Source organism: Egretta garzetta, unplaced genomic scaffold (assembly GCF_000687185.1).
Source record: "Egretta garzetta isolate BGI_Z169 unplaced genomic scaffold, ASM68718v1 scaffold13, whole genome shotgun sequence".
Classification (NCBI taxonomy): domain Eukaryota; kingdom Metazoa; phylum Chordata; class Aves; order Pelecaniformes; family Ardeidae; genus Egretta; species Egretta garzetta.
Window position 1 is genome coordinate 1866255 of NW_009259239.1, and position 13673 is coordinate 1879927.

General features: G+C 37.8%; 1 protein-coding gene across 3 annotated transcripts in view; it reads left to right on the plus strand.

Moving 5' to 3' along the window:
* The window catches only part of TAF2 (TATA-box binding protein associated factor 2), a 62714-nt gene extending 49286 nt beyond the window's left edge, over positions 1-13428 (plus strand). For 2 of the 3 annotated variants that reach the window (XM_009635982.2, XM_035891594.1), the window contains 3 exons: positions 1545-1697; positions 2111-2216; positions 12284-13428. In XM_009635982.2, the coding sequence (XP_009634277.1) occupies positions 1545-1697; positions 2111-2216; positions 12284-12549 (525 nt within the window). In that variant the 3' untranslated portion in view covers positions 12550-13428. The remainder of the gene's footprint in view (positions 1-1544; positions 1698-2110; positions 2217-12283) is intronic. The other variant, XM_035891593.1, reaches the window with a different exon arrangement.
* The last annotated feature ends 245 nt before the right edge of the window (positions 13429-13673 follow it).

Here is a 13673-nt window from a genome sequence, read left to right on the forward strand (position 1 = left end):
CCAAAAATTTCCTCTTAACTCTTCTTTCTCCTATACTGTCCTCTCCCTTGTGCTAGCACAGTTGTGTTGCTGCATAGTGAGCTGGATCAGGGGAGGATCTGCTTGAAAAATACCTTTTTTATGAACAGATATTTCCTGCGGGGTCAGCTTCCTTGTCCAGTTCACCATGTAGTTATACAAATGCTTGTGGCGGCCCAGGACAGAAACATGTGAGGAAAGCGAAGAAGCTGCTTCTTTTAGCAGTAGTACTGGCTTACACTAGTCTGAGAATACAGCCTTAGTATAAGCCTCAATTCACACTTCATCCCTCGTATCTTCTCCTGTGCCTCATCTCCATTCTCCTACCCCTTACTTTGTTAAGGTTACCATTTTCACTGTAACTCCTCCAAAAATCAGGGAACTGATTTTCCTTGTAAAAAAACCCAAACCAGTAATATAAAACAAAGGCTGCCTCTCACATCAGCCAAACTTTATCCAAGTGTTTCACAACAGCAGTGTGTTGGGTTAAATAATGGGGATGAAAAAAGGGAAATGCGTATTTGAGGGGAAGAAAAATTAACAGGTGATAGAATACATCAAATTAACTTGGTTCTTTAAAGCAGACTCTATATTCTGAGAGCATAAACACAGAGTTAAACATAAAACGAGTTAAAATCAGTACTGATAGACTTGTGACACTGAATTTGCTGAGGATGGTAAAAGTTACCCACTCCATAAAATTGAATTTGAATTGTTCAGGGCACAAGTTTGCGGGGCAGGAGTGCCCTTTGTAAAAAAGAGGAAGAGCAGTTCAGTGGAGCAACATATACTCTTGAGAGTGTATGATACCGCTAGTTTTTAGTGAGCTTTTAATTATGTTTGCTTCTATGGGTACTTTATTTTGTGTATTAGACTTCTTGGAACACTTGTCTCCCACTTGTCTCCTGTTTTAATGACTATACGTGTAACTTAGTAGACTCTACTGCTATTTTATATTCCTTTGACCCTGTTTTTTTGATAATCTAAGCCGTAATTTACAAACCAGTTTAGCTCTTTTTAATAAATATTATTGTGAAATAAAAAAAAAAAATCCCCAAGTTATAAGTGCTTTTAGGATTTGTATTCAACAAACTAAGCATTAGCTTTTAAAACTAACTAAAAGAAGATTTAGCTAAATCCCATGTGTAGATCAGAGGCTATCACAATTTTTCAACTGAGATTTGGATTGAGGAAAGCCTGCGAGGCACAGATTTATAGAAAGGCTATTCAGAGGCAGCAAATGTTGTTGCACACCAACAGTACCATGATTGTGAGAAGGGACAGAAAAGATGCCAATGCTAGATATGCAGAGGGAGCAGGGATAGAAGTAAAGAGAAACCATGTTTGTAGGAGGGGTTGGCACAAATCCATGCAGGGTTTTAGAAAATACTTTTTGCCAGAACTACAAGGGAAAACTTTGTTCAAATCACCCACTTACTCAGAAGTGTTTTCAGCTATCAGGTCTCTTGTAGGCTGAAACATGGCTCTTGCTATCTTCTAATTTTGGTCTTTTAATGCTGCTTCAGGAGGATGATCATCTTATTAAGGAAACAGCATCCAGCATTTCTGGTCATCAGCAGGGGGTGAAGAGGAAGGCTGATATGCCACTCGGGTCTCCATTGGAGCCAGGGCAAATACTAGAGAAGAATGAAGACAGTAAAGTCAAACTCAAAATCAGAGTAAGAAATGGAAATTCAACTTGCACAATATGTAGGGTGTTCAGAATAACAGCAGTGGCTTCTGCTGACTTCCCTTAAAGCTGTGTTCAAACAAAAGACATGTTGTGTATATGTGTACAGTAGTTGTTACAATTACTTTGGCAAAATCATTTCCCATCAGATTCTTTATTGGCTGGCAAGAATTAAAGATGACAGTTAATGCTGCTGTTCCCACAGCTTCATGGTAAATTAGAAAGAAGAAAAGGCACTGACCCTCATTAATTTTATTGAATTTTTATTCCTTTGCAGTGGTAGATATCACTTCCTTTCCCTCTCACCCTCAGTTTACCTCAAAAATAAAATACTTTAAGTTCTATCTAGTGATATTCCTATGAATTATTAGCATCTGCTTATTTTCTTTCCTGATATCTTAGTTCTCAAACTCTCAAGAAGAGGAGGAAATTGATATGGACACCGTTCATGACAGTCAAGCCTTCATTTACCATCATTTGAATATGCTGGAGAGGCCATCAACACCAGGTACGAGTAAATTTATTGGCAAAATGATAGGATAAATTTTTCAGCTATTTCAGTTGTGGAGGCTTTTCTGCTACTGCTTATTTCCATACATACACTACTGGTAAGTGTTAAACCTTAACTGAATTCAAGGAAGTATGTGAAGGGTACATAAGAGCATTTCTTTAGCTTCCAGTGTACATGTGCATTTTCATACCTATTTAGGTAAGGCAAGTATGTATTGTGCTTATAAAAGTGCAAAGCTAAGGAATGAATAAAATACATAAAGCTGAAATAGAACCCCATAAGCAATTAGGTAAAACTTATTTTGCTGTAGTTGTAATTTAAAAAATAATAATTTTGAAAATTAACTTTAAAAAAAAAAGCAAGACTGTTCAGGTAAAAAAAATCTCTAGTCTTAATCATTTATAACTTAACATCAGTAGTTAAACATGCAAGCCTCAAAGATGCTTAGAAGGGCTTTTCAAAGTTGAAAAGATTGCATCTATGAGTAAAATGGTTTAATTTCAATCACTTGTTTTCTTTTACTACTTCTCTTAGTATCTTTTTCATAAAATGTTTGGCAAAATTACTTCTCAAAGAATAGTGTTTTTTAAAAACCTTAAAGGAGGCTGAACTTTATTGGTGAACTTCCGCCTTCTTTGCTTACCTGTCACTAGCAAAGAAATTCAGTGGTTAGTCTCATTTTCTCAAAATATTTTAACCACATTTCTTAAGTTTAGTTCCAGAATGCGCCAGTCGAGCTAAGCTGAGGTCACGTAACAGGCGTTTTGAGACATCTTCGGTACACATCCAAAACGAGGTTTTAAGGTTTTAAGTACCGTGATGCGTAAAAGTGAAGTATTTGGCCTTAGAAGTAGGATTCAGAGTAATTACCCTCTTGCTTGTTTTTCTGTTTTTATCCAGTGGTTGCCTAATGTAAAACACAAGTAGGACTTAGCAGCAGGATCTGGAACGTTGGTTCCTCTCAGATGCCCTAGGTCCTGAGCTACAATGACAGGCAACCTCATCTGCTTTCCCTATGACCTGGCAGTTTAGCGGCCCTGTTTAAGAGAGGGACTCGTGGATGTTCCTGCTCCGGGTGTCATGCTGAGACCGGTGCTGTAGCGCTGGCCAGGGGAGTGGAAGCTGTAGGGTCATACTCCCTTAGAGCCTAGGACTTAAGGTTTTTACTTCCTTGGCAGATGCTCTAGCCACGAAGGGGTTTTGGTTTTTTTGTTTGTTTTTTTGTTTTGTTTTGTTTTTTTATAAAAGGTAACTGCTGTCATTGCTCAGCTAACAAATTAAGTTCATACAGGGTCATAAAACACAGGGAGGTCCAGTTTCTGGATTCCAGATGGCTTTTTGCTAATGACATGTGCCTGTACAGCCAGCTCCACCAGGATGGATTTGCCGTTAGATATGTAGAATAGCAGAACTTAAAACTTTTTGCCTAAATCATGGGCATTTCAGCAGAGTAAAGGGGAAGGCCACATACAGGTTGCTCTCATGAACTTAGGAGCCTAACTCTGCACAACTTTTGCTTTAAACATCTCAGGGCTGCTTTGAATTTTGTCCTCAGTGTTATGGTCAACCATCACATTTTCTGTTATGGCAAAGAATGACACATGCCAGGCACATGAGTGCAAAGCTGATCCATTGAGGATTAGCATTTATAACTCTTACATGACATTTTGCAATAATTTTTTTACTAGATTTACACACTCTATGGAATATAAAGTCATAAACAAAACTCTGCCAAATACTTCACAAATAGGACTTACGGGACCCTCTGTACGCCAGCTCTGTGCTCCAGGACTGCTGCATATTAAGTTTGCGCTAGAGTTCAGAAAGGGTAAGGTCTGATCGGGAATGGAGTAACGGCTAGTTGACTGCTGCTTTTGTAGACCTACAGCAGACAAAAGCTACCTCGAGTTTCACTTGTGTGCTGAATGACCTTCTCACCTCTGCTGTTTAGGCATTCAGCACGCTGGAATACATTTTCTTTCCTAGGTAATAAATGAGACAAATGCTGGGGTTTTGCCACAGAATTCATTTTAAATAATAAGCCTTTGAAAAGCATTATTTTGAAACACTTCAGATTAATTTTATTTTCTTTGGTTTGTGTGGTTAGAAACAGTTCCACTTCAGATATTCTTTGCTTCTAAAATTTCACCTGTTTCTTATTCATAGCATTTTTCTTAGAACCAGAGATGTATGAATTTCAGACTGAGTAAATAAAGACAGTTCAATCTTTAGGAAATGGCGTACTTCTGAGAAGAAATGCCAAACACATGGGGAAAAATAAAAAGCATACGTAAATAACATTGTTCACACATAGGAGTGCTCTGTTTTACAAAGGAATTGCAGCTAATATTTCCTGAGGGCCTTTGAGTTTTTGCAGCAATGACGGAGGATGGGTGCACTTCAGTGAGTGATCATTGTGAAATAGATTGACAACAGGTTCTGAAATGGTCTCAGTATCTTGCTAGTAAATCTCTAAGATCTTGTATCTGCCTCAGTTCTGTGACACTTACTTGGAAGGCAGCGAGCTCTTAGTCCATACTCAGTTTTCCTCTCACAGCTGTGGGTTATGTCCCCACATGTCACATGAAGTGTTAGGTCATCAGCCAAACACAGCCTGCGAAGAGCAGCTGCCAGGGGGAAGTTCATGTTGGGTCTAAAGCCTGCCATATCTGTGTATTCTTTTTTTTTTTTTTTTTCCTTACACTCCCCGCACCACCCTGAATGATAATTCAGATTTGTTCAAGTTGATGTAAACCCCATAAGGCCAGGAAAATATTATTTTTCTTTAAAAGCTTTTTTTCCTGATGCTCCTGCTCATGGACGTGAAAGGTTAGGGTTGAGACATGCTGCAAGGGCAATAAAAGAAGTCTTTTACTGCTACTCTTGCAGGATTACATGTTTTGGTACTATAATTACAGCACCTTTCGTAGTTGTTAGTATAGAAAATGTTTTAAATCCTACTGAAGCATCCTGTGTACGATAATAGAACTGTGGATTCTGGTAGTTGTAAGGGATTCTGAGCATTTTTCAATAAGTTATTAAAACAAACAAAACATCAGTTGTGAACTGTCTGAAGGATGCTGTTGTGTTGATTATTCATCTGCCCTAAGGACTAGAAACACGGTAGTTTCCTTTGCACCTCTAAAGCTGTGCAAGGTCATGTTTCTAATGCAAGACCAGATTTTTATTTGCCACTAAATCATCAAGAATAGTAGTAACGCTCCTATTCTTAAGATCAAAATAATTTCAAGATCAGATTTTGCGTAAGCAGTAGATTTAAACTCGTTTCAGACTGTAGGGTGACTTGTCATGCATTGTTCACTTTAGTGAAATCAGATTTTAAGAGATGCTGCTTTATTTACTTTAATATTTCACTCATCTGAAAGTACAATACTTCAAAATTAACTTTGAAAAAGTTCTGCCAGATGTGTCCGTGGTTATTGATTGGCCTGTTCTTTTCTGCTTCCAAAAGAAATGCCTGGCTGTAGCCTGTGTGATCTACCAGTGAAGTTACACATAATTATGACTCAACAGGTCATCAGTGATAAACATTTAGAGCTTTCCCAACTATTTTTGGTAGTTTGATAGTTGATGCAAAGCAGTATTCATTTCTCGCATTATTTCTACAAAAGAAAAAAAAAGGAAGTACAGCCATATTCTCTCTGTGCACTGGTAGTCCTTTTTCTGATCACATTCAGGAGCAGTGAGCTTTGAGGGCACATCCTGAGCATTTGAACCCAGATCAGAAAAATCCTTTGGTCATTCTATTAATCCTTTTGCTGTTTTTCAGGATAATCAAACTGGTCATTTCCACTGCTGATCTTGTAGGTCACTCTATTTACCATGTAGACGTACGTGAAACTTTGAAGGCCTAGGCCACAGTCATGCATGTTGACTGGATTGTGGTCTTGTTTATCACAGTTACCATCTACAGTTTCAGGAAATAATGATTTCATAGAATATTTTGGGTTGGAAGGGACCCCTAGAGGTCATCTAGTCCAACCCCCCTGGATTGCATTGTTTCTGGAATGATTTGAAACTGGATACAGCACATGCTGCAGTAAAGTGTAGAGGGAAACTACTGTAGTCATTATGTTTAAACAGTACAACAGTTCATTTGAGCTTGTGGTGCACATGACTGCATTTCAAGTGTGGATGCAGTAGTTAATAGGAATTCAGTCTGAAGCGTATGAAAAGCCCAGTCCTCTGCAGCTCAGCAGGGTTACCCGAGTTAGCTGTAAGTGCACCAGTACCTCAAAGTTCAGCCATTAGTTAGTGGCTCCCTGCCAAAAAAGGTTACCGAAACATCAGCACACAGACAAATGTATAAATGAACACTTTTTGGAAATGAGGACGCCACTGACAGTGATGGATTTTTGCTTTACTTTTTAAGGAGGGAAGAGCTGTTACAACTGTTCTGTTAGACTGGCCTTTAATAGCATATAATATTAATGTAGTATCTGTTTGATAGTATCCATTACACATATGTTGACTTTATTACCTAAAATTTAGCTGTTTCCAAACTGGTAACTTACAGGCTTTGAGGTTTTGTATTTTCCCTCATAGAAATAGTACGTGGTTAATTGTATGCTACACAAGGAAGGGTGTTTTCAAGTGCTTTATGCTAAAGTGCATGAAAGCAGCTTTAATAGAAACACAAGCCCTGCAGATAAAGTGACAACGTAAATGAGAATTGCATCAGTGTGTGGCTGCAGTGTGTCAGCTACGTGATTTAATAAAAACAGCACAATACTGTAGCTGTGACTGTCTCTGAGGAAACAACTGATCGCTCTCAAACCTAGGAGATAGGTAAGGCTAGCAGCTACATTTCCAAGTGAACTACCTGAAGTGGTTAGAGGCACAAAGTATTCTGAATTGACTTGCTGAATTAAATGTTCTTTTTCTCTAGAGTAGGGACTACTGTAGAATTTTCTAGAATATTAAAGGAAATGTAGTAAAAACAACACCACCGTTAAGCTATTATTTTTATGTAAGGGCAAAGCAATATGGTTGTTAAATGAAAGTCAAATGAGGAAATTAATAAAATGGGTACCAGTTAAAAGTATATTTTAGTTAAATCACCAGCTCTATGTAGTACTTTAGCAGAGGCTATCCTTTGGTATAGGTATAAAGAATTATCTGTCTGGATATAATTCCCACTAAAAAATATGAAGTCAAATGGACCTGTAAACTGGAGCTAGTTAAAATTTTTATGTTGGAGCCGAATTAACTGATTTGTTTAGCACATCCTCAGAAAACTTTTTGTGGTGTCTTTTTTTTTTTTTTTTTTTAACTAGACCTTTACTTCTCACTCTCAAACTTGAAATTTTGTCATATGGTCCTTAGAAGAACACTCTACTAGACAGAAGATTGATAGCTTCCTTTCAGAGATATATAATTTGAAAATTCTGCTTCTTAAGACAAATGACAAGACATTCTCGAAGCCTGGAATTATTTATGTTTGGTAACTTTCTGCATGTGCTTTGCTGATGGTTCAACATATCCATAAACACAGCATTAAATTAAAAAAATAGTATGTCTTGGGTATTTCTAGGGTAGTACTAAAAAAGAAAAGTAGAAATAAGGAAAAACAGGGTAATTGTCAAAACGGTTTTTAAGTTCTTTTCAGCTTTTTTAGTGTTCTCTCTTTAGAGAAAATGCTAGCCAGAGCTGCAGATCAACTGCTAGGCAAAGAGACTGCATTATTTTTCTTATCAGCAAACTTTCTTTGGGTTCTGGGAAGGACATATAAAGTGCTTGCATGCTTGTGTTAATGTCCCCTTCTTCCTAGAGGTGGTCAGTGTCAGGTTCTGGAGGACCATCCTGTCCTCAGCCAAAACACTGGGCCCATGGGCCTTACCCTTTGCTGTGATTTGTGAGGTTGGTTTCTCCCTCTCTGACATTTGAATAAATCAGGGTGCAAATGGGGTCATTTTTAACAAGTGTCAATTTGGAAAAGCTGTTTTAAATAGATTGTACATGCAAAGAAACAGAGCCTGTAAGTCTGTGGTGTCCCACCCTCTTCACACAAAATCAGAAATATAGGAGAGACCATATGGAAGATCTTATGAAAGCCTGTTGGCATGTTAAAGTCTTGTTACATGTTTCCAATTTGTAAAGGTTCAATAACAAGAGTAAAATAGGTAAAGCACTGTACCCAACAACATTGTTCAGTGTTCACGCACCAATGATTCTTAAAAAGAAAAAAAACTTGCCCTAGATGATTGATGTTATAATTATCTGACAGTGATTTTATTACGACAGAAAATGTTACTTTTGTATCGGTCCTTGTGACAAGGTGTGCACAAAGTTTCTGATCTTTCTCCCATGGGATAGTAATCCTGCCTAATTTTAAACACCTACCCAGCTAGCTGGAAATCTGCGAAGCCAATAATGACACTGGAATCTCCACATCCCAAACAGGAGATCCAAGTGGATAGACACATGTAATGTGTGTTTTCTTCCAAGGAATGCTACTAACCACTTCAGAAGCGAGCTCCTGGGCTCACCCTCCACTTTCCGTGTGTTTCTGTGATTTGAGAATCCCAGGTTCCAGTCCTGCTCCCACTGCCAGGAGGAAGTGGGTTCCCTGTGGGAAGAGGGAGCGCTCCATGCCTCCCTGCAGCAGTCTGGCTATCCCCATTGATACGAGGAGGATATTAATGTCCCGTAAAGCAATTCATATTTAGTCTTGCTTTCCTAGCTTGGCAGGTTCCTGGCATGGGCTTTTAAAAAGAAATTAAAATGAAGAAAAAGTGTCCTACAAGTTTAATGGTGAATTTTACAGGTACAAATTGTAAAATTTTTTAGAGCGCTGTTACAGGTCTGTCCATTTTACAGACAACTGAGTTTGGTAGTCTCCGTGTGTCCTTTCTGAGCCATCATCCAGGATCAATGTATTTGATTCCTGATTTCAAGGCACTCTTTAACAGTAAGAGGAAATTTTCTGGATAGTTGTTATTTTTGTATTTTAAAAACAAACATATTATAGCTATCATTGACCTCTGCGAAGGAAGTGTATGTGTACTCTTAGTACTGGCTAAAGTAGATTTTTGTAATGACATTCTTTCATTTTTTATTGACATTTGTTCCGTATTACCAATGTTGACTGTCTCCTTAAGTATCAGTGGCCCTTGAGTTGCAGTTGGATCCCATTTCTCCCCTTCCTGGAGATCTTCTTGCCTTTTCAGTTTCCAGGAGCTCATCACCACTCCTTCAGTCCTGTTGGCTTAAGCTACTGTTGTATTTGCTCCCTAACTTGCTCCAGTCAATGGTGTTTAACTGCTTTAAATAATAGATTTTTTTCATAACCTCCCTGAAATAAGTGAAGAATGATAATGCAGGCTGCTGCCTTAGCAGAGCTGGTTGTTCAGTAAACGGTGGGAAGTCTGCACAAGGGGCCAGTAGTGCAGCAGAGTCAAGAGGGTCTGTTTGATTGCATCCTTGGTCCTTGCTGGCACGTGGCACTACTGCTACACCATCCCTGTGGACTCAAGCCTGTGTCCTTACACCAGTTACACTGGGTTAAAATTTGTAAAGCTCAGAGGCTTAGCTTTGGTTTGAGGTTGCTACAAATGCAGTGTCTAGACTTAGAAGTTCCGTTTCCATGTAAAAATAACTTCACAATTTGGAACTAATGGAGCTGTGAAGTTTTAAGGGTTTTATGTCATGTGTGGGGATTTTTTGTTTTCTTTTAAGTTGACTTTAGTTTGCCGTGTATATTTTAATGCATCATGTGTCGGTAGCTTGAGAACACATGAGAATGTGTTCCGTACCTTGGATAATCTTTTCTACATCTTTTATGGACGAACACTTGTCGTTCTTCTTCAGGCTTTTTGCCACAACCTTTGTTTCTGTGTTACTGGAAACTGTGTCTGTGTCTCTGCAGTAGTTCAAGGTGAACTTTAACGGCGTCAAATATTGTGTGCTTTGGTTTTCTGAGGTACAGCCTCTAACCATTCCTTTTCTAATAGCCCAAGTCAGATATGCTCCTTTTTCCACCCTTTTGCTTTCTATTTCATGGCTGGTTTGGCGTGCTCACAGCTGCTAAGGAAAATTATTGTACTTCTTTAAAAGCTCTACGCTTTAGGGGAATGAGCTCAGGTTACTGGGATACGTTTAGGTACAGGTAGGAGTTCCTTAAGAGAAATATAATCAGAAATTGTTAAACTGTTAAGCAATTTTGTCTCTTTTTGTATCAAACTCCGTATACTTGCATGCGGTCTGCATTTTTGAGAACTGCTCCAAGTCACTATGTAAAAAAGTTGTAGTAGCTGTGCAGTGAAGTCAGCAAGTGGAAGTTTGAATGTGTATGCATATCTTCTGTCTGCCATAATAGACATAAAAAAGTAAAGTCCTTGTGAGTTGTAACAATAAATCTCTGCATTGATAACAGAAGCTTACTGCTGCATAGTTCTGATGAAATAAAAATTAAAGTTTTTTAAAATACTTGCATATTAGAGATTTTAAGTCTATAGGAAACTATTGTACTCTAGTCTAGCCTCCTTCGTAACATCAGCAGAGTTTTATGTTGCACCATATTCACATCTTGTGGTCAAGCCCAAGCATATTTCTAGGAAGACATCACTTTTGCTGTTTAAGACTTTAAGCAATAGGGATTCCACCATGCCCCATGGTAAGTCATTGATTATCCTCACTGTAACAACGTTTTGTATTTCTCTTCTGACACTGCTTACAGATGTAGATTTTGGGGTTTTTCCAGCCATATTTAAAAAACAAACAAAAAACAGAACAGCTGTACTGTATAGAAACTTTGCTGTATATGTGCTTGATTAAATCAGTTCTTAATTTTTTGGATAAATATTTCTTGGTGCTTTTTTGTCATACTGTGGGGAGCTGGCTCTTCAGACTTCCAGGAATCATTACCATAGACTAATCATTCTGGCCTTTAAAGAAACCAACTGACCAACCAAAAAGATGTACTGGAAAAAAAAATCCATTTTCAAATACACAGAAAAAGATAATTACAAAGTAGATAATAATTCCTTGTTATTTAACAGGGATATTTTCAAAAAAAAACCTGGAGGAGTGGAAAAAACCCCAACATCTAAAGCAGCTGTGAAGAAAATCCATTTTTAGGAAAATTTAATAGAGTAGTTGCCTTCAGAATGTTGCTTTTCTACATTTGTCTACTAGTTAAAGCACATTCTTGCAATGTGTGGTACTTGATTCAGTTTCTGCCTAAAGAAATCTAAGCTTTCCTACCTTCCAAGTGTTTCCCCTCATTAACAATGTTAGATTATTGCCCCTTAATCCCTACTATTGAAGCTATTGCAGTTTGTGTGAAATAATGAAATATTAAAAGAGCCAAAGAGAGAAGTAGGAAGTTGATCAGGAATTGAGAGGTCACGGATCAGATTTTCTCTCCTCAGATTCAGATACCAGGCTTGCCCCATATATATGTAGTTCGAGTGTATTTGTGAAATATATACTAATAAAGATGGTATAATTGTCTTTATTGGGATTTGCTTTTTGTTTAAGAACAAAACTTCATATAATCTTTCAAATGGGCTAAACTGGTTGTAAGATGCAATTTTTGGAAAAAGCAATTTAATTCTTCGGTATCAAAAAGTTTGTATGTTCTTGCAGAGAGCTTTAACTCCTGACTAAAAGGAGTCCACATCCCAAAACTGCACTTTAACCTATGCCAGTCCTGCATGTTATATCACAGTTTTTATAAGCAGTTCTATTTTCATTATTCATGGTATAGTGGCCTTCCTATCTGTTTAAAAATTAATTTGTGGAAGCTGGTATAGCTTGCAGCGTCATAGCTCTTTGCAGTTCCTAATTGTCTGGGATACATCTCTATTTCTGAGGGAGGAGAGAGTTCCTCTGTAAAAATCATCGGTAGTGTGGGAGCATTAATGGCACGTTTGGAGCCTTTTTTGAAAATTCCAAAAGCTGGTGGTTACAGGTATAGTAACAGATCCTGTGCTTGCCTGCTTAAATGGTAAGGTAGGTTTGATCTAATGTTTCAGAATGTCTTATGTTTGAAAACAATGCAAGTTAAACATTTATTAATCCCTCTATATCCATTTGTTTAGGTAAAGAACAATCTTTGGGAGAGATGAACATGCACCCTGTCTCAGCAGCTCCACTGTCTGTGTTTAGTAAAGAATCAAACTCTTCAAAACATAGTGATCACCATCACCATCACCACCATGAGCACAAGAAGAAGAAGAAGAAACACAAGCATAAGCATAAACATAAACATAAACATGATAATAAAGAAAAGGAAAAGGATCCCTTTGCTTTCTCTAACAGTCCAGCCAGTGCACGATCAATCCGTTCCCCGTCGCTTTCGGACTGATACCGATGGCTTCTCTGGAGTTCAACTGGCAATATTCTCCGAATACTTAGAAGGATGTCTGTAACTATAGCTTCTATCTTTTTTTATGGAAATAAGAATATGTGAATTGCCTGAGCAATTCAGAAGCTCTGCCACCGTCCTCGTTGGAAGCTTTCTATTTGCATATGTGGTTGTTGAAATAATCTGATTCAAAAAATATGTTTTATGATTCTGAGTCATTTTGTATCTCACTGTTCTCCACACCTCCCACTCTTTTTCCATTTTAAACAAAGAAAACAGCCCTTTATGTAAGGGCCCCATGTCCACTGGCAACCCCCTGCACATCATGCTGACCATGTGTACTGCCAGAATCAATTATGTTTTAATCCTCCGAAGAATGTTACGAGGCAGAGTGTGTTTTAAGCAGAAGCCAATTGCCAGACCTTTGGTGAAGTGCTGTTTCCAGAGCAGTATTGTATAACCAAGTGTAGACCTCCTGAGAAGACAGGGATTTTCTGTAGTCTTCACTTGAGTTGTTTCTCGCTTTAACCATTGCAATGTAATGTCAGAATTTTAAGAACGGTGTATAGAACATTTGCCTTTTTCAGATACTAAAACTCTTTAAAAATTCCAAGCTGCTTTTAAGCTGCAGGTATTTATTATGGACATGACCCTTTGAATATAATGACATTCTGCAATTATGTTTTTGGAATTTTAGCAAAATGCTTAATGCATGTTTTGTCCTGTAATCAGGCTTTTAAAAATCCAATAAAGTTTGCAAATTATTTTGACAGAGGCAGAATTTTTTTCTTCAAGCTTGACACTGGAATATGCTTTTGAAAGACAGCTTTGCTAAAGTTAAAAAACTATTTTTGAAGAGCTTAAAAATTAAAAAATATATTTTTCAGCGATCAGCTCACGAATCCACAGGAGGAATACATTAGCAGACTGAGCTAGGTCTGGGACTTTAAATGATGGATACATTTAAATTTCTTTAGCTGTGTTTTATGCAGTGTACTATTTACACCCAGAAAATGTTTTATTTAAAAACTTAAGTTTTTAGAAGTTTTGATAAGAGAGATCAGTCGTCTCTGCCACTTCTTATGTATTTTCTTTCTTTGTATGTAGAGGCAGAGGCAGGGGGG